Genomic DNA, 23042 nt, shown 5'->3' on the forward strand with positions numbered 1-23042 from the left:
TTATTCTTCAAGTTGCTTCCGTACGTTTTTCGCCGTAGAACTACTTCCACAATTTTTGTGCTATTTTCACCGTTCAAATTTTAAACTATTCTGCTATTTTTGCTCTTTCCGGCTATGACTTTTGGTATTTTTTGCTATTATACTTTTTAAAATATTAAGTTTTTTTCCTTTAATTTGTCCCATTGAAATGAATGGGAAACTTCCAAAATTCTGCTAAAGCTTGCCTGTTTTTGAAACTTAACTACTTCCTCATACTTTCACCTAGAACAACCATTCAAACTTTAAAATGTTCACAAATTATTGGGCTATTCATGTATGATTCAGCTTTTTCATATCTGTTACCGTTTTCATCTGATCCCTCTTTTAGTTTTGAGTTGCAAAATTAAGATTTTTCACAAAATACATGCGTTGTTATGGTTGCTATGCACTTGGCTTTCAGTGAGCCACTGTAAGTTTTGCAGTCTTCTCTTCATGTCCGAACAACTTCTTGCTACTTGCTCAATTTTCACTCAATCCCCACAAATTATACATCAAAACGTAGGTATTTTTGCTGGCTTTCATAAAATGTCACTGTCATTGTTGTGGGATTTATAGAATTTTGACAAATCTCCTCAGACCAACACAAGGTCGGAAAAGTCTCCATACAAAGTCAATGGAGAGTTTGTTTAAAAGCACCGCTTGATTTCTGTCATGAGAGGCATATTCGAATCGTCATATCTCCTTAACGAAGCGAAGTTAAGACATGAGGCTTGTCCCAGTTAATCTTCAGACACTCCTGACGCTCACAATTCAAGAATTTTTTTCTCATCTATTACCGTTCTGAAATGAGTTACACTTGTTTGAGGGTAGGAAATTAATCCTTCGCTCAGATTTCTTCAGATTTCAAACTCTGGAAATTAGGCAATTTTTTCTCTCGTCATATCTTTTTTTTGGATTTCCACACAGACCTGAAAATTTCCATGACTGTTCACCAAAGCCTGCTGTCTCTTACGGTGAAAGAATGATATCAATACTCCAAATAGATTTAGACTTAGAATGCTTTGTTTGAGGGAAGGTCAAGGCAGTTTTTGCTTCGCTTCTACTCAGTTATGGTGCATTACAAGTCAAATATCTTTAATAATTCATATTTTAATGATAAATCGTCAACACTTTAAGATTCCCCCATCTCTTCTGAACAAAACGGTGTAAGAATGACCGTTCTAGCCCCTACAGTTAGGAAATTATAGCCATTTGTTTGAGGGGAGTTCTCACTATGAGAAATAGACTGCAGAAATCCTGTCTCTGTGCTGCGTGTGTGTGAAAATAGGTGCACCTGTTTTGGCGGGAAAAAGTGCACAGCCTCTCTGATTGGTGGATTCAAATTTAGCAGCTCCCAGGCTGCTTGACTGACCTAGAAACTTGATTTTCTCTCCCTGTGTGTGTGTGTGTGTGTGTGTGTGTGTGACACAAAGAGAGAGAGAGAGAGAGAGCCTTTTTATGGGAGCATCTTATTGTATGATTTTAATTAAATATATTTAGACTGGTTGACTGAATTTGATCCTGTGTGTCTCTCTGTGCTTGTGTGTTTCTATATGTGTTCATATTTGTGATTGTGTGACTGTTATACTTTTTTTTTGCTGATTTTTTTTCATTTAACAATTACATTTGAGGGACCCTTAGCATGTTCAGCATTTGTTCAGCTGTCCATTTTGCCTTTCCAATTTTTCTATAGAACTTATTTATATTGTGCTAAGTCATAGCATTTCTGCTGATTTACAGTATTTGTGCTAAATACAGCATTTGTGCTAAATCATACTATTTCTGCTATTTTATAGGATTTGTACTTAATATAATATTTCTGCTTAATTATAGTATTTCTGCCATTTTATAGTATTTGTGCTAAAACATAGTATTTCTACTAAATGCAGTATTTCTGGGTAATCATTGTATTTCTATATATTTCTGCCAGGTCCCCAGGGAGTCAGTCCTCTGTAAGGACTGTAATATTCAAACTTACCTATCAGGACCTGGACAGCTTCCCAGCCAGCCAATCATATCTGAGCCCTGGCACATTCAAATTTGCATATTGGGGCCTTCATGGCTTCTAAGACAACCAATCATATCTGAGCCCTGGCACATTCAAATTTGCATATTCTTGCCTTCATGGCTTCCCAGCCAGCCAATCATACCTGAGCCCTGGCACATTCAAATTTGCATATTGGGGCATTCATGGCTTCTAAGCCAACCAATCATCTATGTCATATATCTTTAATATTTCATATTTGTATTTTAAATTGTCAACATTTCAAGATTCCCCCATGTCTTCTGAACAAAACGGTCTAAGAATGACTGTTTTAACCCCTACGGTTAGGAAATTATAGTCATTTGTTTGAGGGGAGTCCTGACTATGAGAAATAGACTGCAGAAATCCTGTCTCTGTGCTGCGTGTGTGTGAAAATAGGTGCACCTGTTTTGGCGGGAAAAAGTGCACAGCCTCTCTGATTGGTGGATTCAAATTTAGCAGCTCCCAGGCTGCTTGACTGACCTACAAACTTGATTTTCTCTCCCTGTGTGTGTGTGTGTGTGTGTGTGTGTGTGTGTGTGTGTGTGTGTGTGTGTGTGTTTGTGACACAAAGAGAGAGAGAGAGAGAGAGCCTTTTTATGGGAGCATCTTATTGTATGATTTTAATTAAATATATTTAGACTGGTTGACTGAATTTGATCCTGTGTGTCTCTCTGTGCTTGTGTGTTTCTATATGTGTTCATATTTGTGATTGTGTGACTGTTATACTTTTTTTTTGCTGATTTTTTTTCATTTAACAATTACATTTGAGGGACCCTTAGCATGTTCAGCATTTGTTCAGCTGTCCATTTTGCCTTTCCAATTTTTCTATAGAACTTATTAGTATTGTGCTAAGTCATAGCATTTCTGCTGATTTACAGCATTTGTGCTAAATCATACTATTTCTGCTATTTTATAGGATTTGTACTTAATATAATATTTCTGCTTAATTATAGTATTTCTGCCATTTTATAGTATTTGTGCTAAAACATAGTATTTCTACTAAATGCAGTATTTCTGGGTAATCATTGTATTTATATATATTTCTGCCAGGTCCCCAGGGAGTCAGTCCTCTGTAAGGACTGTAATATTCAAACTTACCTATCAGGACCTGGACGGCTTCCCAGCCAGCCAATCATATCTGAGCCCTGGCACATTCAAATTTGCATATTGGGGCCTTCATGGCTTCTAAGACAACCAATCATATCTGAGCCATGGCACATTCAAATTTGCATATTGGGGCATTCATGGCTTCTAAGCCAACCAATCATCTATGTCATATATCTTTAATATTTCATATTTGTATTTTAAATGGTCAACATTTCAAGATTCCCCCATGTCTTCTGAGCAAAACGGTCTAAGAATGACTGTTTTATTCCCTACGGTTAGGAATTTATGGCTGTTTGTTTGAGGGGAGTTCTCACTATGAGAAATAGACTGCAAAAATCCTTTCTCTCTCTGTGCTGCATGTGTAAAAGCCTGCACTTGGTGCACCAGTTTTGGCGGAAAAAAGCACACAGCCTCTCTGATTGGTGGATTCAAATTGAGAAGCTCACAGCTGTTTGACTGACCTAGAAACACACTGTTCACTTGCTGCTGCTGTGTGTGTGTGTGTGTGTGTGTGTGTGTGTGTGTGTGTGTGTGTGTGTGTGTGTGTGTGAGTGTGAGAGAGAGAGAGAGAGAGACAGGGAGGGAGGGAGAGAGAGAGAGACAGAGAGAGAGAGAGAGAAAGAAAGACACACACAAAGACCTTTTTTAGGGCAGCATCTCATTGGTGGATAGAAATTTAATATATTCAGACTGGTTGACTGACATAGACCCTGTGTGTTTGGCTCTCTCTATGCTGCGAATGTGTAAGCAGTTGTACCTGTTTTGGCGGGAAAAAGTAAACAGCCTCTCTGATTGGTGGATTCAAATTTAGCAGCTCCCAGGCTGCTTGAATGACCTACAAACTTGCTGTTCTCTCCCTGTGTGTGTGTGTGTGTGTGTGTGTGTGTGTGTGTGTGTGTGTGTGTGTGTGTGACAAAGAGAGAGAGATAGAGAGGGCGAGAGAGAATTTCTATTGAAGCATCTTATTGTATGATTTTCATTTAATATATTTAGACTTGTTGGCTGAATTTGATCCTGTGTGTCTCTCTGTGCATGTGTGTTTCCATATGTGTACATATTTGTGATTGTGTGACTGTTATACTTTTTTTTGCTTTTTTTACTATTTCCGCTATTTTATAGGATTTCTACTTAATATAATATTTCTGCTTAATTATAGTATTTCTCTCATTTTTCATATTTCTGCTAAGTTCTGCTATGCTATTTTATTTCTGCCAAGTATTATGTTTCCTCTAAGATATTAGAGTTCTGCTAAGTTACTAGATTTTAGCAAAGTTCCTTTGCTTCTGCAAAGTTTTTACAATTTCTGCAACTTTTCAGCTAGTTTCAGCAGACAGCTTCAGCGTTCCAGCATCCACACTGCATTTTCGCAGGAAATGCAAATTTTTCTAGTTATTATTATTATTCTTCAAGTTGCTTCCGTACGTTTTTCGCCGTGGATCTACTTCCACAATTTTCAGCCGATTTTCACCGTTCAAATTTTAAACTATTCTGCTATTTTTGCTCTTTCCGGCAATGACTTTTGGTATTTTCTGCTATTATACTTTTTAAAATATTAAGTTTTTTTCCTTTAATTTGTCCCATTGAAATGAATGGGAAACTTCCGCAATTCTGCTAAAACTTGCTTGTTTTTGAAACTTAACTACTTTCTCATACTTTCGCCTAGAATAACCATTCAAACTTTAAAATGTTCACAAATTATTGGGCTATTCATTAATGATTCAGCTTTTTCATATTTGTTACCGTTTTCATCTTATCCCTCTTTAAGTTTTGAGTTGCAAAATTATGATTTTTCACAAAATACATGCGTTGTTATGGTTGCTATGCACTTGGCTTCCAGTGTGCCACTGAAGGTTTCGCAGTCTTCTCTTCATGTCCGAACAACTTCTTGCTACTTGCTCAATTGTCACTCAACTTCCACAAATTATACATCAAAACGTAGGTATTTTTGCTGGCTTTCCGAAAATGTCACTATCATTGTTGTGGGATTTATAGAATTTTGGCAAATCTCCTCAGACCAACACAAAGTCGCAAAACTCTCCATAGAAAGTCAATGGAGAGCTTGTTCAAAATCACCGCTTGATTTCTGTAATGAGAGGCATATTCGAATCGTCATATCTCCTTAACGAAGCAAAGTTAAGACATAAGGCTTGTCCCAGTATATCTTCAGACACTCCTGACGCTCACAATTCAAGAATTTTTTTCTCACCTATTACCGTTCTGAAATGAGTTAGACTTGTTTGAGGGTAGGAAATTCGTCCTTCGCTCAGATTTCTTCAGATTTCAAACTCTGGAAATGAACCACTTTTTTCTCTCGTCATATCTTTATAATGGATTTCCACAGAGACCTGAAAATTTCCATGATTGTTCACCAAAGCCTGCTGTCTCTTACGGTGAAAGAATGATATTGATACTCCAAATAGATTTAGAGTTAGAAAGCGTTGTTTGAGGGGCAGTCAAGGCAGTTTTTACTTTGCTCTACTCAGTTATGGTGCATTAGAAGTCAAATATCTTTAATAATTCATATTTTAATGATAAATTGTCAACACTTTAAGATTCCCCCATCTCTTCTGAACAAAACGGTGTAAGAATGACTGTTCTAGCCCCTACGGTTAGGAAATTATGGTCATTTGTTTGAGGGGAGTCGTCATTATGAGAAATAGACTGCAAAAATCCTGTGTCTCTCTGTGCTGCGTGCACCAGTTTTGGCGGGAAAAAGTGCACAGGCTCTCTGATTGGTGGATTCAAATTCAGCAGCTCCCAGGCTGCTTGACTGAGCTAGAAACTTACTTCTCTCTCCCTGTGTGTGTGTGTGTGTGTGTGTGTGTGACAGAGAGAGAGAGAGAGAGAGAGAGAGAGAGAGAAAGCCTTTTTATGGGATGATCTCATTGTAAGATTCAAATTCAATATATTTAGACTGGTTGACTGAATTGGATCGTGTGTGTGTGTGTGTGTGTGTGTGTGTGTGTGTGTGTGTGTGTGTGACAGAGAGAGAGAGAGAGAGAGAGAGAGAGAGAGAGAGAGAGAGAGAGAGACTTTTTATGGGATCTCATTGTAAGATTTAAATTCAATATATTTAGACTGGTTGACTGAATTGGATCTTGTGTGTGTGTGTGTGTGTGTGTGTGTGTGACAGAGAGAGAGAGAGAGAGAGTGAGAGAGAGAGAAAGCCTTTATATGGGATGATCTCATTGTAAGATTTAAATTCAATATATTTAGACTGGTTGACTGAATTGGATCTTGTGTGTGTGTGTGTGTGTGTGTGTGTGTGTGTGACAGAGAGAGAGAGAGAGAGAGAGTGAGAGAGAGAAAGCCTTTTTATGGGATGATCTCATTGTAAGATTCAAATTCAATATATTTAGACTGGTTGACTGAATTGGATCATGTGTGTGTGTGTGTGTGTGTGTGTGTGTGTGTGTGACAGAGAGAGAGAGAGAGAGAGAGAGTGAGAGAGAGAAAGCCTTTTTATGGGATGATCTCATTGTAAGATTCAAATTCAATATATTTAGACTGGTTGACTGAATTGGATCTTGTGTGTGTCTCTCTGTGCATGTGTGTTTCCATATGTGTCCATATTTGTGATTGTGTGACTGTTATACTTTTTTCCTGATTTTTCTTTTCATTTAACAATTACATTTGAGTTACCCTTTGCATGTTCAGCATTTTTTCCGCTGTCCATTTTGCTTTTCCAATTTTTCTATTTAAGTTATTACTATTGTGCTAAGTCATAGCATTTCTGCTGCTTTTCAGTATTTGTGCTAAATACAGCATTTCTGCTAAATCATACTATTTCTGCTATTTCATAAGATTTGTGCTAAATATAGTATTTCTGCCAAATACAGTATTTTTGATTAATTATAGTTTTTCTACCAAATCATAGTACAGTTTTACTGCTTTTTATATGGCTTCTAAGACAACCAATCATATCCGAGGGCTTGCACATTCAAATTTGCATATTGTTGCCATCATGGCTTCCCAGCCAGCCAATCATATCTGAGGCCTTGCACATTCAAATTTGCATATTGGGGCATTCATGGCTTCTAAGACAACCAATCATCTATGTCATATATCTATGATATTTCATATTTTTATTTTAAATGGTCAACATTTCAAGATTCTCCCATGTCTTCTGAACACAACGGTCTAAGAATGACCGTTTTAGCCCCTACAGTTAGGAATTTATGGCTGTTTGTTTGAGGGGAGTCCTCACTATGAGAAATAGACTGCAAAAATCCTGTCTCTCTCTGTGCTGTAAAAGCCTGCACTTGATGCACCAGTTTTGGCAGGAAAAAGCACACAGCCTCTCTGATTGGTGGATTCAAATTGAGAATCTCACAGCTGTTTGACTGACCTAGAAACATGCTGTTAACAGCCCCTGTTCACTTGCTGATGCTGTGTGTGTGTGTGTGAGCCTAAATGTGTGTGTGTGTGTGTGTGTGTGTGTGTGTGTGTGTAAGAGAGAGAGAGAGAGAGAAAGACACACACAAATAAGACGCTGTTCTTATTTGTATTTCTAAATGTATTTTTATTTTATTTTTTCACAGGTGAACAAAAATTAGTTTTGAGTGAACTTAATCATGTTACTTTTTATTCAGCTTGTTATTTTACCTTTCCAATATTTTCACTTAAGTTATTACTATTCTGCTCAATCATAGTATCTGTTCTAAATCATTGTTATTAAGCTATATTGTAGAATTTCTGCTAAATCATAGTATTTCTACTATATTATATTTTTCTTTCTAAATATAGCATTTCTGCTATAGAGTAGTATTTCTGCTATGTTATAATATTTATGCTAAACTGGAGTATTTTGCTAAAACATAGTATTTATTTAAAATTACAATATTCATAGTATATTACAGTGTCTCTGGTAAATCACAGCATTTCTGCTATGTTGTACTGTTTTTCTAAATCATAGTATTTCTGTAATGTTTAAGAATGTTTGGCTAAATATATTCTTTCTGTTATCTTATACTATTTCTCCTAATTTCTTGTATTTTTGAGAAGTTATCGTGTTTCTGATAAGTTACAATATTTCTGCTAAGTTCTGCTATGCTATTTTATTTCTGCCAAGTATTCTATTTCTTCTAAGATATTGCAGTTCTAAGATACTACATTTTAGCAAAGTTCCTTTGCTTCTGCAAAGTTTTTACAATTTTTGCAACTTTTCAGCTTTTTCTGCTAGTTTCAGCAGACAGCTTCAGCTTTAAAGCATCCACACTGCATTTTCGCAGGAAATGCAAATTTTTCTAGTTTCCTTTTGCTGCTCAGCTCTCACAGTGGCTCAGTTTTGCTCCAATCCCTCCATACTGTGGCCAATCACATGTGAGGATATAAGATAATATCATTATGTGAAAAATGGAGAGGGTGAGAGACGCGACAGTCAAGTGGAGTGTGCGTCTGCCCTCTCACTGAGTGAGACAGTAGACAGCGGTGAGGAGGGCTGTGCGAGTGCATCGCAAAAACACATAAATATGCCTGGAACCCGTAAACGAAGCAGCAGTTTAAAGACTTTTTTTGTCTCAGTTTCGTCTCGACTTTGTCTTGGTCTTGGTTTAGGTGGTCCTGACTACAAGTCTAGTGTGTGTGTGTGTGTGTGTGTGTGTGTGTGTGTGTGTGTGTGTGTGTGTGTGTGTGTGTGTGTGTGTGTGTGTGTGTGTGTGTGTGTGTGTGAGTGAGTGAGTGAGTGAACTCTGAGATAAAAACCAGCTGCTGCTTTGTGTGAGGCTCCAACACTTTATAGTGAAATGACTTGAAATATTCTAATGTGTCAGATTCATCACAGAGTAGATACACCTGTGCTTCCTCATCTCCTCCAGGTGTATTTAAGTAAGTTGATGATTCGTCATGTTGGAGGAAAGGGAAAGATTTCCAGGTGACATGAGGGGAGAGGGTGTGAGGAAGGAGAATGAAAAACACCCGTTGTCTACCCTACCAACCCTGATATGATGATGATGATGTTGATATTAATGATGGGCTTACCTGAACAGGTGAGATGCATGCTGCCAGGGGACATTGCCACAACAAAATGATCTCCAACATATGATGTTAAACACGCTCTCAGAGCAGAGACAGACTGAATACAGTCAGGTTCCACTGACCACACAGATCGAGCTCTGAAATGCATCCCTTCTGTCTTTTCTGCATAAACAGCAGACCCACAGTCCAGATGTTCACAGACAACAGCTGCTGACTTCAGAGTCCAGTTAGAGTAAAACCCATCCACTGGTCTCCATTCTCCCAGATGGTTGAACTGCAGTGTACCTCCACAGCGACTGGCTCCTCCCACCAACCTGACAGGCTCTAACAGAAAGCAGAGAGTCATCAGTGAGAGAACAAAGTGAGTTTGAACCAAAGCTGCAGCTCCTCTTCTACCTGAGCAGGTGAGTCCAGCAGCTTTGCCAGGTGAGCAGCTGCTTCTAGCTGAGCCTGAGCTTCTACAGTCCAGGAGAGCAGACTCATGGCCTCCACACTGGAACTCTCTGCTCCACACTGGAGCCTCCACTTCTCCATAGAGCGCCCCCTGGAGGAGCGAAGGAGGCCCACAGCCAAGCTCCCTACAGACCACCTCTGCATCCTGCAGGTCAAAGTCAGCTTCACACACTGAGGACCATCTCTGGTTAGACTTCACCTGCAGTCTGCCTGAACACAGACTGGAACCATTCAGCAGCCTGACAGAGTCTGCAGAGATCAGAGAAATCAAACCCAGAGATCAGAGACAGCAGACACACAAGACAAAGATGGCAGCAAACAACTATTCACTCATTCAGACTCACAACTCCAACATGAGTTCATCACTAACAACAGATTGTTATAACAGCGCACACTGGGCTCATGTCAGCATTACATCTATATTTCATGCACTGGATCAGCTCTCGCTGATATCTGATGCTTATAAACATCATCATCTTCTCTGTTTCTTCTGCTGAGCTACTCCACAGTCTTTACTTTCCACACATATTGATTAACCCAGCTCAGCTGATGTCAGTAGATCATTGTCTGTGGCTGATACTGTGGCTGCTGCAAATGTGTCAGCACTCCCAGTTCCTCCCACTTACAGCTTTAGTCACTGATTCGTTCCTTGCTGGCTTTAACTTTCAAACCTCATCCATAATCTAGAGGATAGACTTTAAAGTTCTGATGCTGGTCTATAAAGCTCTGAATGGTTTAGGACCAAAATACATCAGTGACCTCCTGACCCAGTATGAACCTTCCAGATCCCTCAGGTCATCTGGATCCGGTTTTTTATCAGTTCCCAGAGTCAGAACCAGACACGGAGAAGCTGCATTCAGCTTTTATGCTCCATATATCTGGAACAAACTCCCAGAAAGCCTCAGATCAGCTGAAACACTCAGTTTATTTAAATCCAGGTTGAAGACTCACCTGTTCTCAGCTGCTTTTGAATAAAGCACCAAATCCACACTTTTAAGCTTAAATTTCAAAACTTACATTTTAACTACTGATTTTATCTACTGTTCTGATTTTATCTACTGTTTTGATTTTTGATTTTACATACTGTTTTGTTTGTTTGTTTTGTTTGCTTGTCTTAATCAATTTTAAATCATGCTTTTTATTTGTTTTTGTTTTTAATGTCTCTGTAAAGCACTTTGAATCACCTTGTTGTTGAATTGTGCTATATAAATAAACTTGCCTTGCCTTGCCATAAAACAGGACCTCAGGTGGACGGGGCGGTTCTCCGAGGACAACATTCAGTCTGTGAACATGAAACTGATCAAGTTCTCCTCCTTTTATCGCCTCCTGAATCGTGTTTAAGTGGTCATCTTTCTCCTGGTTAATGGATAAGATGCAGATAAAGGAAATGGTTCCCACCTCATGCCTATATTTTTTGGCAGATTTTACTTTTTGGGTTGCTTATTGGATTATCTCTAAGTTTACATTTATGAGCCCTCAATATATTTTTCACCTGCCTCAGATTTTCTTCTGGGATATTTGATTTTAATGTGTTTTTCATGTTTTGGCTTCTGTAACACAGGCATTTTTCAGCTTTGTATTAGATAATGTGTATCTTTCCTTATTCTAACACCTTATTTTATTTGTAGATGAGTGAGAACCTAACCTGAACTGTCTAGAAGGAAAAATGCTGAAATGGTCTTAAAGGATTTTCTAAGCTGAAGGACTTTTTGTGACTCTGAAATTTATTCAGTTGAAATAGATTTTTATGGCTTTACTGAAACTACTGAAACAAACGCTGTTTGAGAGTGGAAGACCCAAGGAGTGTGATGAGGTCATGACATAACCCGCTGGCCAATTTTCAAGGTGAGATCTACAGTCTCGTCCAGAGTCTTGGGAGCTTCATGTCAGGGTTACCGGGACAAGAGAAGGAGGACCCATGATACAGGTATAGACTGTGGCTACGTCCACATGTACGCGGGTATTTTTGAAAACGGAGATTTTCCGTTTTCGTTTTTAAAAAAAAATCCCATCCACAGTGCAGTTTTGAAAAAATATCTCGGTCCACATGTAAACGCTAAAAACAAATTGTTGGCCAATCAGAAGTCTAGAAGCCTGCGAGGGAAAGACTAAACAGGGTTTTCTCACAAAACCTTAAGTACTTCCTAAAAGCTTTTGTTTTCCTGGAAGGGCAGCTGACTTGGTGTTACTTTCAAGTGCCTTCAACATTTCAAATGTTAATAAGTAAAGACAGTATTTTGGTTGGTCTAGAACAGTGTTGGGGAGTAACGGAATACATGTACCGCCGTTACGTATTTAAAATACAAAATATGAGTAACTGTATTCCGTTACAGTTACCGTTTAAAAAGGTGGTATTCAGAATACAGTTACTTTGTTGAAATGAATGGATTACACGGCGGTACTTTCCTGTTTCATAAGGCTATGAACTCCATATTTTTTGTTCCGATGCTGGTGGAAACCCAAACAAAACAGGCATTAAGAGGTTCTAATGTCTGTGTCTCAATCTCGTGGCCCATGTCACCTCTACTTGCGGCCCGCATAATGACATGAAGAAATATTTTTAAAAATTATTCGCAAAAATTGTTTAATATGAAGGCAATAGGCAGAGTGTTACAGGCATCGCCCTAAAGCATGTAGCCTGATGGGCAGTGTAGTCCGTGCTGCAGGGAGAATGGACTGCCATACCCGTTATGTGTCTGTGAGCGAGGGAGGGAGAGAAAGGAAAAGTACGAGCTGTCACTGAGCAGAAACGGGAGCTGGAAGTGTGTGTGTGTGTGTGTGTGTGTGTGTGTGTGTGTGTGTGTGTGTGTAGATGGATGGATGGATAGATAGATAGATAAACAAAGTTGACCCAGACAACAAAGTAAAGCTATTTTTCGGCTACGAGCCCGACACAAACCCGACGTATTAGCCAGAGGTCCCTTTACTACGGTTCGGAGCCGTGGAATAGTTTTCTATACGAGATCGCTGCAAAAAGTGCAGCCTTACCTAATGTCCACCTACTGTTACTCATTTATATTAAGATTTAAACATCTAGTTGGTATTGGTGTGGAGAGTAACCTTCAGTAACAGTAATAAATCACACAGCAATAGTACATTCATGTAGTTGTAAACAGCATGATAATATATTAAGTAATCTAAAGTATTCAGAATACGTTACTCTCATTGAGTAACGTAACAGAATACGTCACAAAATACATTTTGGGGCATGTAATCTGTAATCTGTAGTGGAATACATTTTAAAAGTAACCTTCCCAACACTGGTCTAGAATCACAACTAGGAATGAACTAAATGCATGCAGCATGCATAAATGTAATTTTTTTAAAAAAAGGATTGGGTTGTGAGAGCGTCTGTGTTGAATGTAGAAGCCACATCTGAAGTTCACTCTGACGCCTCACTCTTTGTAAACGGAGGGACAGTAACTGCGTGTGTATGTGTAAGTGTGTTAAAACTGCAGATAGTCAGAATAACAGCAACAGTATTTTGTCTCTCTCTCCGCCATTGCAGAAATACTCTCATGTAAACAATAGCGTGGTGCACGGCGTCGCGTCAAAAATGGCGCACACCTTTGACATTGTGAGACCTGAGTTTTCCTCGTCCACACGTAAACACAAAAACTGAGTTTTCGAAAATCTCCACCCTAGCAGGAGTTTTTATAAATCTCCATTTTCAGTGATTGAAAACACAGTTTACGTGTGGACGAAAGGTGCAAACACCCAAAAAAATCTGCGTTTTCATATGGACGTAGCCTGTGATGCAAGTGAGCTTTATTTACACGAGTGGAAGTGCAGAACGGGGAGCTAACAAACCTAAACTGGGGAAAACTAATGAACTAACCTGAAACCATAATGACGCGGAGTGACGAGCAGGGCAGAGAGACACAGATGGACCGACAATGAACACAGGCAAGCACACACTACAAATACACACAAGGTAACGAGGGAATGACACACAGGAGGACACAGCTGAACCTAATTAGACACGAGAGACAGACCTTCAAAGTAAAACAGGAAATTCACAAGCACAAACTCAGGGACACAAACAGAGCACCGGGGGGAGGACACAGGAAGAAAACCTGAGAACTGAAAACCCTGAGAATGAAACCTACACAGTAATAAAGATAACCATTAAGAAATCAAACATCAAATCAGATAATAATAACAATAGTAATAATCCATCCATCCATTTACTTCCATTTATCCTTTTCAGGGTCGTGGGGGGTGCTGGAGCCTATCCCAGCTGTCACAGGGCAAGAGGCGGGGTCCACCCTGGACAGGTTGCCAGTCTGGACTTTTTAATGTCTGCAGTCTCAGATCAACACAGCCCTGCCCTCCAGCACTATCAGCAGCAGGAGCAGCAGCAACATTGTACCCATCAGGTAAAACAGCTACGTTTGTTTTGCATTGTCCCCACATTATGACAGTGCTATAATATGATAAGATTCTTGATGAATGTGGGTTGTTGTTCTTCAGCCTGGTTCTGTGTGCCCCTTTTTGGCTTTGAGGACCCGCCCCTTTAAACATCTCTGCAGGGCCCTGATTCTGTGTAATCAATTATTGTAAATGTAAATGTTATCAGGAAATGATCAGACAGCAGAGGGTTTTCAGGAAACACTGTTAAATGTTCAGTTTCTAAGCCATATGTTAAAACAAGATCTAGAGTGTGATTAAAGTGGTGGGTGGGTTCTTTTACATTTTGAGAGAAGCCAATTGAGTCTAATAACAGATTAAATGCAATGTTGAGGCTGTCATTTTTAGCATCTACATGGATGTTAAAATCACCCACAATAATTATTTTATGTGAGCTGAGCACTAAATCAGATAAAAAGTCTGAGAAATCAGAGAGAAACTCTGTGTAAGGCCCAGGTGGACGATAGATGATAACAAGTAAGACTGGTTTCTGAGTTTTACAGCTGGGGTGGACGAGGCTAAGCATCAGGCTTTCAAATGAATTAAAAGTCTGTCTGGGTCTTTGGTTGATTAATAGACTGGTGTGAAAAATTGCTGCCACACCGCCCCCTCGGCCTGTGCTTCGAGGTTTCTGGTAGTTAGAATGACTCGGGGGTGTTGATTCATTTAAACTAACATAATCATCCTGCTGCAACCAGGTTTCTGTAAGGCAGAGTAAATCGATTTGTTGGTCAATTATTAAGTCATGTACTAACAGAGACTTGGAGGAGAGAGACCTAATATTTAATAATCCACATTTCACTGTTTTACTCTTTGGTTCAGATGTGGATTCTGTATTGTTCTTTCTTTTTGATTTTTTATGTTTAAGTTGTTTATTGCTGGTTTTTGGTTTGTTTTTTGTCTTTTTGGGAGCTGACACCGTCTCAATGGAGATGGGTTTTTGGGGGGGTAGCAGGAGGAGAGAAGCTGCAGAGAGGCGTGTAAGACTGCAACTCTGCTTCCTGGTCCCAACTCTGGATAGTCATATTTTGGGGGGGTTAATAAATTTGTCCATATTTCTAGAAATGAGAGCTGCTCCATCCAAAGTGGGATGGATGCCGTCTCTCCTAACAAGACCAGGTTTCCTCCAGAAGGTTTGCCAATTATCTATGAAGCCCACATCGTTTCTGGGACACCACTCAGACAGCCAGCAATTTAAGGAGAACATGCGGCTAAACATGTCACTCCTGGTCTGATTGGGGAGGGGACCAGAGAAAACTACAGAGTCCGACATTGTTTTGGCAAAGTTACACACCGATTCAATATTGATTTTAGTGACCTCCGATTGGCGTAACCGGGTGTCATTACTGCCGACGTGAATTATGATTTTACTGAATTTACGTTGTGACGACAAAGACAAAAATCACCTGACCAAACCTTTAATGCCTGGAGAGAGGCCTGACAATAAAACAGCAAAAACAGTCAAACAGTCACAGGTGACTCAGAAAGCTCTCGAGCTGAAGCAGGACACCTTTCAGGCTGGTTGGTCCAGAGGACTCATGAAGTTCTGCTCGGTCTGATGTCACTGATGGTGTCACTGAAACTTACCTGAACAGGTGGCATCCAGAATGTGGGAAGATTCAGCTGATGTTGTACAATTCCTCAGAGCAGATCTGGGATCAACACAGTTAAATTTGATCTGCCACACGGATCTCGATGAGGACTCGTATCTCTTTCCTACATTAACAACAGAGCCACAGTCCAGATGTTCACAGAAGACGGCTGCTACTTTCGCGTTCACAGCATAGTATGAGCTACTGACTGCTCTCCATTCTCCCAGATGTTTCAGCTCCAGTGTACCTGCACAGCGACTGGCTCCTCCCACCAACCTGACATCGCCAGGCCCTGAGCAGAAAGCAGAGAGTCAGTAGTAGAAGTGAATTTCCCTTTGAAAACATTAAAGTCAAACTTTGCTGCTGCTTCTGTGTTTTTGTTTTTTTGTATTTGAGTTCTTTGTTTACCTGTTGAACTGTGCTCTCCTTCAGGCTTCACTCCTGACAACACAAATCAGAGAAAATCCATCAGTATGAAGCTCAGTCGGATTGGAGCTCAGTTGTGGATAAAAACTCTTAGAAAAAAAGAATTTCCCATAAATCAGACTGAGACAGATTCACACCATGGACTTCATCAAACATCACACTGACACAGGAGAGCATGCTCACCATACTCGTTAGGCTAATTGGTGATTTTAAATGGTTTTGTGAGTGTTTCATGTTTGTCTTGTGATGAATTTTAAGGAAAAACGTCTTCCAGTGTCAGTTCAGTTGTATTTATATGGCACTAGTTAACATCAACATTCATCCACAGCTGCAGAGAGAGAAGCCCAAACATCACATGATCCCTATCAGCAGCACTTGGATCCACATCTTTCAAAAAGTTCATGGAGGTCCTCAAAGCTTTCAGAACTTTGTTTGTCCTTCACTTTATCTGTTTCTAGTTAGAGCTTTGACATCATTTCCTTTATCTGGTGCGAAACATTTCTTTTCCAGAACAGTGCTGTTATCTTTGTGCCATTTAAAAAACGAGCTTCATTCTTGTTGGTGTCCTTCTGGACCCAAACCAAGTAAAAACAGATTGCCTCTGCTGGAACTTCTTTAGATATTATTTTCTGTCATGAGCAGGAAGATTTCAGCAGAGGGCGCTGTCTCATCTTTCAGCCCTGGGGTGCATCAGCCTACAGCCACATGTTGATCTGTGACATGGTGGGCCTCAGTTTCAAACAGGACTGTGAGCTTTCATTTGAAGCGAGAGCTGCTGCACACATCATCACTCAATTTCTGTCACGTTGAGTTTTGGTCATAGTGAACCTGCCTCGTGCTGTTTATAAGATATTTTCAGCCGAAGGATCAGTGACAATAAAAAAGTAAAAACCTCATCTGTCATGAAAAGTAGGGCTGGGTATTGTCACTGATTTCTACAACTGATTCAATTCTTATTCACAAGTTTTCGCTTCGATTCAAGTTTGACTCAGTCAGAAATATTATAATTCTGATCATTTATCAGTACTGATACTGTGAGACTTCATCAGAGCTGTGAGCATCACAGCAGGTGTCTTTGTGTCAAAGTAACTGAGGATAAAACACAAAGACATGAAGCAGATGTTCCTGTTCTGGCTTTTTATAGCAGATAACCTTAAAAATATTCTGAAGCAAACCATGAATCAACATGTGAACATGTCGGTTGAATTTCACAATCTGCAGCCAAAAGAATAATCAGAGAGAGGATGTTGTTTAGCAGATGCGCTGTAATTAATTGTATCAAAAACATTAATTCAGTCTTTACAAATCTCTCTGCTTTATGAAAATGTGAAACCTGGCAGTACTTGGAAGCAGAAGGTACGCAAACACGTGAAACTGGGGTGGAGTACAACCAAAACTTGTCATGGTCACGTGACCTGGGTGTTTCACACCGCACTTCAGAGCAGTGCTTCCAAACATCTGTGCATCAGAAGCTCAACACAGTATCGAAACATCAGCATCGAGCTCCATCCCTACGTTCTTCCAACATGTGGAAAATACAACAGCACAGAACACCCAGTCTATAACCCAACAAAGAGACAAGTGAGAACAAAAACTACAGCAGCAAAAACAGGACAAGTTCCAACCTCACACACAACAAATCAAATCAGTCAATCAGGAAATGAAGGACAGCAAACGGGAGAAATGGGACTGGATCATTGGAAACATGACGAGAGGTGATGAACATCTGGAATCAGTGAAAAAACAAGGAGAGGATACTTAAGTGGAACTACTTCCTGAAACAGAAAAGCTGCTTTACTCATTTCCTCTGATACAAAAGGAGGATAAATGATGGTTTTTGTGAAAGAGATTTTTTCCCCTCTCTGCAACTACCTGTTTGGATGTCCTGCAACCTGCAGTGATTTAAACTGTTTGTACTGCTGGTTGCTGTAGTTTTTGGCCTAAGGCCTCAGATTGTAATTACTTATAGAGCTGACTCAAGCTCTATAAGTAATTATATGTATATATATGTATGTATATATTGTGCTATTCTTACTTAGTGTATTGTCTGTCTTTGTTACTGTTTGTTTATACTGGAGCACTGTAACCAAAAATAATTTCCCCTAGGGATCAATAAAGTATTCTGATTCTGAATTCTGAAAAGTCATAAAGCAGGAAATGAAGACGTAAACAGATGAAAAACTGCTTCTGACTGTCAGAGTGCAGCTTTTCCTTTTCCTTTGATTCTGATTCTGATCTGTGAGTGTCGGGTGATGTTGATGTGTGAGCCAATCACAGCTGTGAATCCTACCTGAGCTCCACAGCAGGAGCAGCAGCAGCAGGTGATCCATGTCCAGGTCGACGTCTCTCTGCTCTGACCGTCACATGTGCTGTGCTCAGCGTATATCTGCAACAGGAAGAGGTGGAGCTTCCCTCCTCTCTGCCTGATTTTGGCTCCACAGTGAGCAGCTTTAGGCTCTGATATCACAGCGAGCTCTTTGATAATATTGTAATGTCACTGATAACAGCTTTCACACATATAAAACCGTCTGTAAGAGTCAGCAGGATTAAAACGAGCAGCTCAGATCCAATAAATGTATCAGATTATCGAAACACGAGAGGCTGGTCCAGTGATCACTGTTGCTTCACAACAACAAGGTCCTGAATCTGATTCCACCATCTGGTCGTTCTGTGTGGAGTTTGCATGTTCTCCCCGTGTCTGCGTGGGTTCTCTCCGGGCTCTCCGGCTTCCTCCCACAGTCCAAAGACATGCAGTTAGTGGGGTTAGGTTAACTGGTGAGTCTAATGTGAGCCAAACCCAGGCCCCTCTGCTGTGAACACTGTAAAATGTAATATTGTGTTTAATTAAAAATATTAAATAGGCTGAACTCAATTTTTATCAATTTGTTATTAGAACTCAATTTAAATAAGTCACCAGTACTTTTTATGCAAAAACGCTGATAAACTCAATTTATTTGAGTTGTCTTAACTTAGAAAAACTAAGTAAGCTGGAAGTTTTGCTTCTCAGTGCGGAAGGATGAAAGATGTGTTTTGAAAATGCCACGTGACTACCGTCCTCCTCCCTCCCGGATCAGTCTGCATGTTCATGGTGCATTTGTTATGGAATATGTTGAGCAAACCCGGAGAAGCCTCAGCTCAAGAGACTATTGTTGTCATTGCTGTGGATCTTTACCTGATACACTGACTTGGTGAGTAAATGTTTACTCTTATTGTGTGGATGCTTTAAGCATCCACACTATTGAGTTCCTGTTTCTCTTTATTCTTTATTCTTTGATGCTTTAAGCATCCACACTATTGAGTTCCTGTTTCTCTTTATTCTTTATTGTGTGGATGCCCTCAAAGGGCTTCCACACTATTCAGTTCCTGTTTCTCTTTATTGTGTGGATGCCCTAAAAGGGCTTCCACACTATTGAGTTCCTGTTTCTCTTTATTCTTTATTCTACTTTATTCTAGTTGCTTCCGTACGTTTTTTGGCGCTTAACTACTCCCTCAGTTTTCAGCCGATTTTCTCCGTTCAAACTCTATACTGTTCTGCTATTTCTGCTAATGATCGCTATGACTTTTGGTGTTTATTACTATTATACTTTTTAAAATATTACACTTTTTTCCTTTAATTTGTCCCATTGAAATGAATGGAAATCTTCCACAACTCTGCTAAAACTTGCTTGGTTTTGAAACTTAACTACTTCCTCATACTTTCACCTAGAAACTCCATTCAAACTTTAAAATGTTCTCAGATTATTGGGCTATTCCTGTATGATTCAGCTTTTTCAGATCTTCTACCATTTTAATTTTATACCTCTTCAAGTTTTCAGTTGCAAAATTGTGATTTTTCAGAAAATACATGCGTTGTTATGGTTGCTATGCAATTAACTCAGAGTGTGCACTTGTCCTTTCTGAATTTTCTCTTCATGTCTGAACAACTTCTTGCTAATCGCTCAATTTCCACTCAACCCCCACAAATTATACATCAAAATATGGAGGACCACAAGAGCCACGCGCATCGAAATAAAAATTTCTGTGCTTTAATAATGAATTGTAGAATAAATTCTGCAATTGTAAATTCATTTTTGAATTCCAATTTAATAAACTGCATTTCAAAATCCTTTTTCCAATTGCATTTTAATAAACTGCATTTTAAAATCCTTTTTCAGTTGCACTTTAATAAACGGCAGTTCAAAATCCTTTTTCCACTTGCAATTTAATAAACTGCAGTTAAAAATCCTTTTTCCACTTGCAATTTAATAAACTGCAGTTCAAAATCCTTTTTCCACCTGCAATTTAATAAACTGCAGTTCAAAATCCTTTTTCCACTAGCAATTTAATAAACTGCAGTTCAAAATCCTTTTTCCACTTGCAATTTAATAAACTGCAGTTCAAAATCCTTTTTCCACCTGCAATTTAATAAACTGCAGTTAAAAATCCTTTTTCCACTTGCAATTTAATAAACTGCAGTTCAAAATCCTTTTTCCATTTGCAATTTAATAAACTGCAGTTCAAAATCCTTTTTCCACTTGCAATTTAATAAACTGCAGTTCAAAATCCTTTTTCCACTTGCAATTTAATAAACTGCAGTTCAAAATCCATTTCCCTTTCCTGTTCGCTCCGGGATTAGCTGCTGGATTAGCTCCTGGATTAGCTCTTCGATTAACAACTTGCTGGAGGCTATTCAAATTAGCCACACCGTGGGATGTAAGGAGCTCTCTGATTGGTTGGTCAGACACAGGCTGTCTGCCAGCCTGGATTTTTCTAGCTCATAGCTTCGCCCTGCTAAGAAGCGTGTGTGCTTGTACAAAGGCCGTTCAGCGTCGGGATTTACACTCGGCTCGACACGGATATGTGAAGAATGAAGGGACTCTGCAGCGAAACGGAGAGCCAACCTCTGACTGAGTGCCTGTTTACGCAGTCTGACCACCTGTTGAAGGTAAGGTGCTAACGTGGCTAACGCTAGCATCACCACACGTAGCCCCGTTATTTTAAGGTCATCTTAGTTTATGAAAGTTTTACGTCGCAGCTGTACGAGCTCGCTACGTGTTTTGTAAGCTGCTGTGCTCTTCACAAATAAAGCTGGAAGCAGCTCAGACTGTTAGAACCAGCACTGAGGCCTGTTACATTTATACAGTGTTAGAGCAACGGCTGCAACCTACAGCCTTAAACTAGCGATTACAATGTTGACAGTAAACTCGTCAGTCCAGATGTTACCACATTACTTTGTGATACTTAGTTAAAACAACTGAGACAGGCTGATTAAAATAACAGCTGTCAGTTCTCTCATTCCTTATATCAAGACTGGAGATCACACTACTGATTTCAGTTCATTTAATATGTGAGTGCACAGATTCATTCTCAACTGGACATAAATGATGATCAAAGGTTGTATATATGATGAAGTCATCAAATCCCAGCCTCTAACACAGTGCGCTGAATCTTAGCTTTGAATGTCCAGTATATTCTAATCAGTGCAATGTAAGCATTCACTGAACCTACAGTATCTACACCTGTGTGGCAAATGTGTGGTAAAGATACAGATAATGAAAGTTAATTATTAATACAATATACATCATGAAAAATGAAAGCTGAAATTGATTCAGTTTAGTACTTTTCTCTGTATGCTCTGTGATTATAAAGGCCTTAAATTCTGTGATATACACTGTAAATGATTTTCACAGAGGTCTTAAAGTACTCAAATCACTGCTGATAGTCTGGTTGTTTATATTTTCACGTTTTTGTGTCTGTAGGGCTGTTTGATGACGATTTGGACTCCTCTGGGAGATGAGGACACACCCACATCTGTTCCATACTGCAGCCATGGATGGTGTTACAGCTCTGAGTCAGCTTTGGGCCATCAGACGCACACACTGGAAAACCAGCACCTGGACTTCATGCAGGAGAGACGGCCTCAGTGATGTAGGTTCATAAGCGAGTTCAAACATTTCTGGCCTCTTATCACTTAGATTCCTTAATCTTAAAAGTGGATGCATTTAAAGCAGGAACTGCACACCTAGCTGTCAAAAGTTTGGCAGTAGAGTACTGTAAAGTTTTGTAGGGTCCTTGTTAAAAATTCCACAAGCACCACATTTGTCATATACAGTTCCATTTTGTACAGGACATTTTTGAAATTATATATATATATATATATATATATATATATATATATATATATATATATATATATATATATATATATATATATATATATATATATATATATCCTAGTTATCCACTTGTCAGTAATTTTTGAGTAAATGGATGTCACTGATAAATCAGTGGTGATTCACCTGCAAATGTTTTTAACTAACTTTGTTTTTCGTAGAATTCATCAGCAGCTGCGGAGAGATGCATTTGAATATCTTCTGGTTCCACTTTTCCTTACCTGGAAGCTGAGTATTGCTGATTTCTGACAAGGAAACACACCTCAGTGCTTATCATGGGTGTTACATCCTCTGTGCAGCAATTCCAGAGAAAACGAGAGAGCAACGACCACTCATAAAGACCAGCCAGAAAGCTGTCCCTTTCTGGCAGCTGTGGAAACTTCCAATAAGAAATTTTGCATTCTTAGAACAATGCTGGGTCGTGTGTGATGTGTCATCATATGAGGATATTACATTTTGCTTTAATTCTGCTCAATTAGTGTTTTGATCGTTGATCCAGTATAGCAGCTTTGTGTTGTGCTGCAAGTTAAAACCCATTGTCCTCATGAGCACAGCATGTAACAACTCTCCTTAAAAAAAAGTCGACTGACTTTAACTGGACACAATGGTTTCCAGTGGGAGATACATTCATCACTCATCTGTGACACTGGAGAAGTCATCTGGATGAGTGATAAAACAATTTTCCATGGAAAATCCAGAGGAACTAAACTTTGTTGTTGTTTCTTTGGGCTCAATTTCGCCTGAGGCTGAAATTGAGCCCAAAATGTTTTCTTCTTTCAGAAGACTGTTTTCTTGTGAAAGAAGAAAACATTTTGCCAATAATCAGATAAAAAAGATTGTTAAACCAGGTGGTATTCTCTGGAGTTTAAGACCAAAACTGAA

General features: G+C 39.3%; 1 protein-coding gene and 1 long non-coding RNA gene across 2 annotated transcripts in view; one reads left to right on the forward strand and one right to left on the reverse strand.

The window, feature by feature from the left end:
- LOC134640729 (scavenger receptor cysteine-rich type 1 protein M130-like) overlaps nucleotides 1-18345 on the reverse strand; it is a 92045-nt gene extending 73700 nt beyond the window's left edge. The window contains exons 1-5 of the mRNA XM_063492630.2: nucleotides 18299-18345; nucleotides 15991-16023; nucleotides 15578-15874; nucleotides 9524-9829; nucleotides 9131-9451 (exon numbers count right to left, since the gene is read on the reverse strand). Of these exons, the coding sequence (XP_063348700.1) occupies nucleotides 9131-9451; nucleotides 9524-9829; nucleotides 15578-15874; nucleotides 15991-16023; nucleotides 18299-18338 (997 nt within the window). The 5' untranslated portion in view covers nucleotides 18339-18345. The remainder of the gene's footprint in view (nucleotides 1-9130; nucleotides 9452-9523; nucleotides 9830-15577; nucleotides 15875-15990; nucleotides 16024-18298) is intronic.
- Nucleotides 18346-20470: 2125 nt separating this feature from the next.
- LOC134641723 (uncharacterized) lies at nucleotides 20471-22417 on the forward strand. The gene is made up of 3 exons (XR_010095568.2): nucleotides 20471-20932; nucleotides 21747-21915; nucleotides 22322-22417. It is a non-coding gene; the product is annotated as an uncharacterized LOC134641723 (long non-coding RNA).
- Nucleotides 22418-23042: the final 625 nt, after the last annotated feature.

This window comes from Pelmatolapia mariae, linkage group LG14, assembly GCF_036321145.2.
Source record: "Pelmatolapia mariae isolate MD_Pm_ZW linkage group LG14, Pm_UMD_F_2, whole genome shotgun sequence".
Taxonomy (NCBI): Eukaryota; Metazoa; Chordata; class Actinopteri; order Cichliformes; family Cichlidae; genus Pelmatolapia; species Pelmatolapia mariae.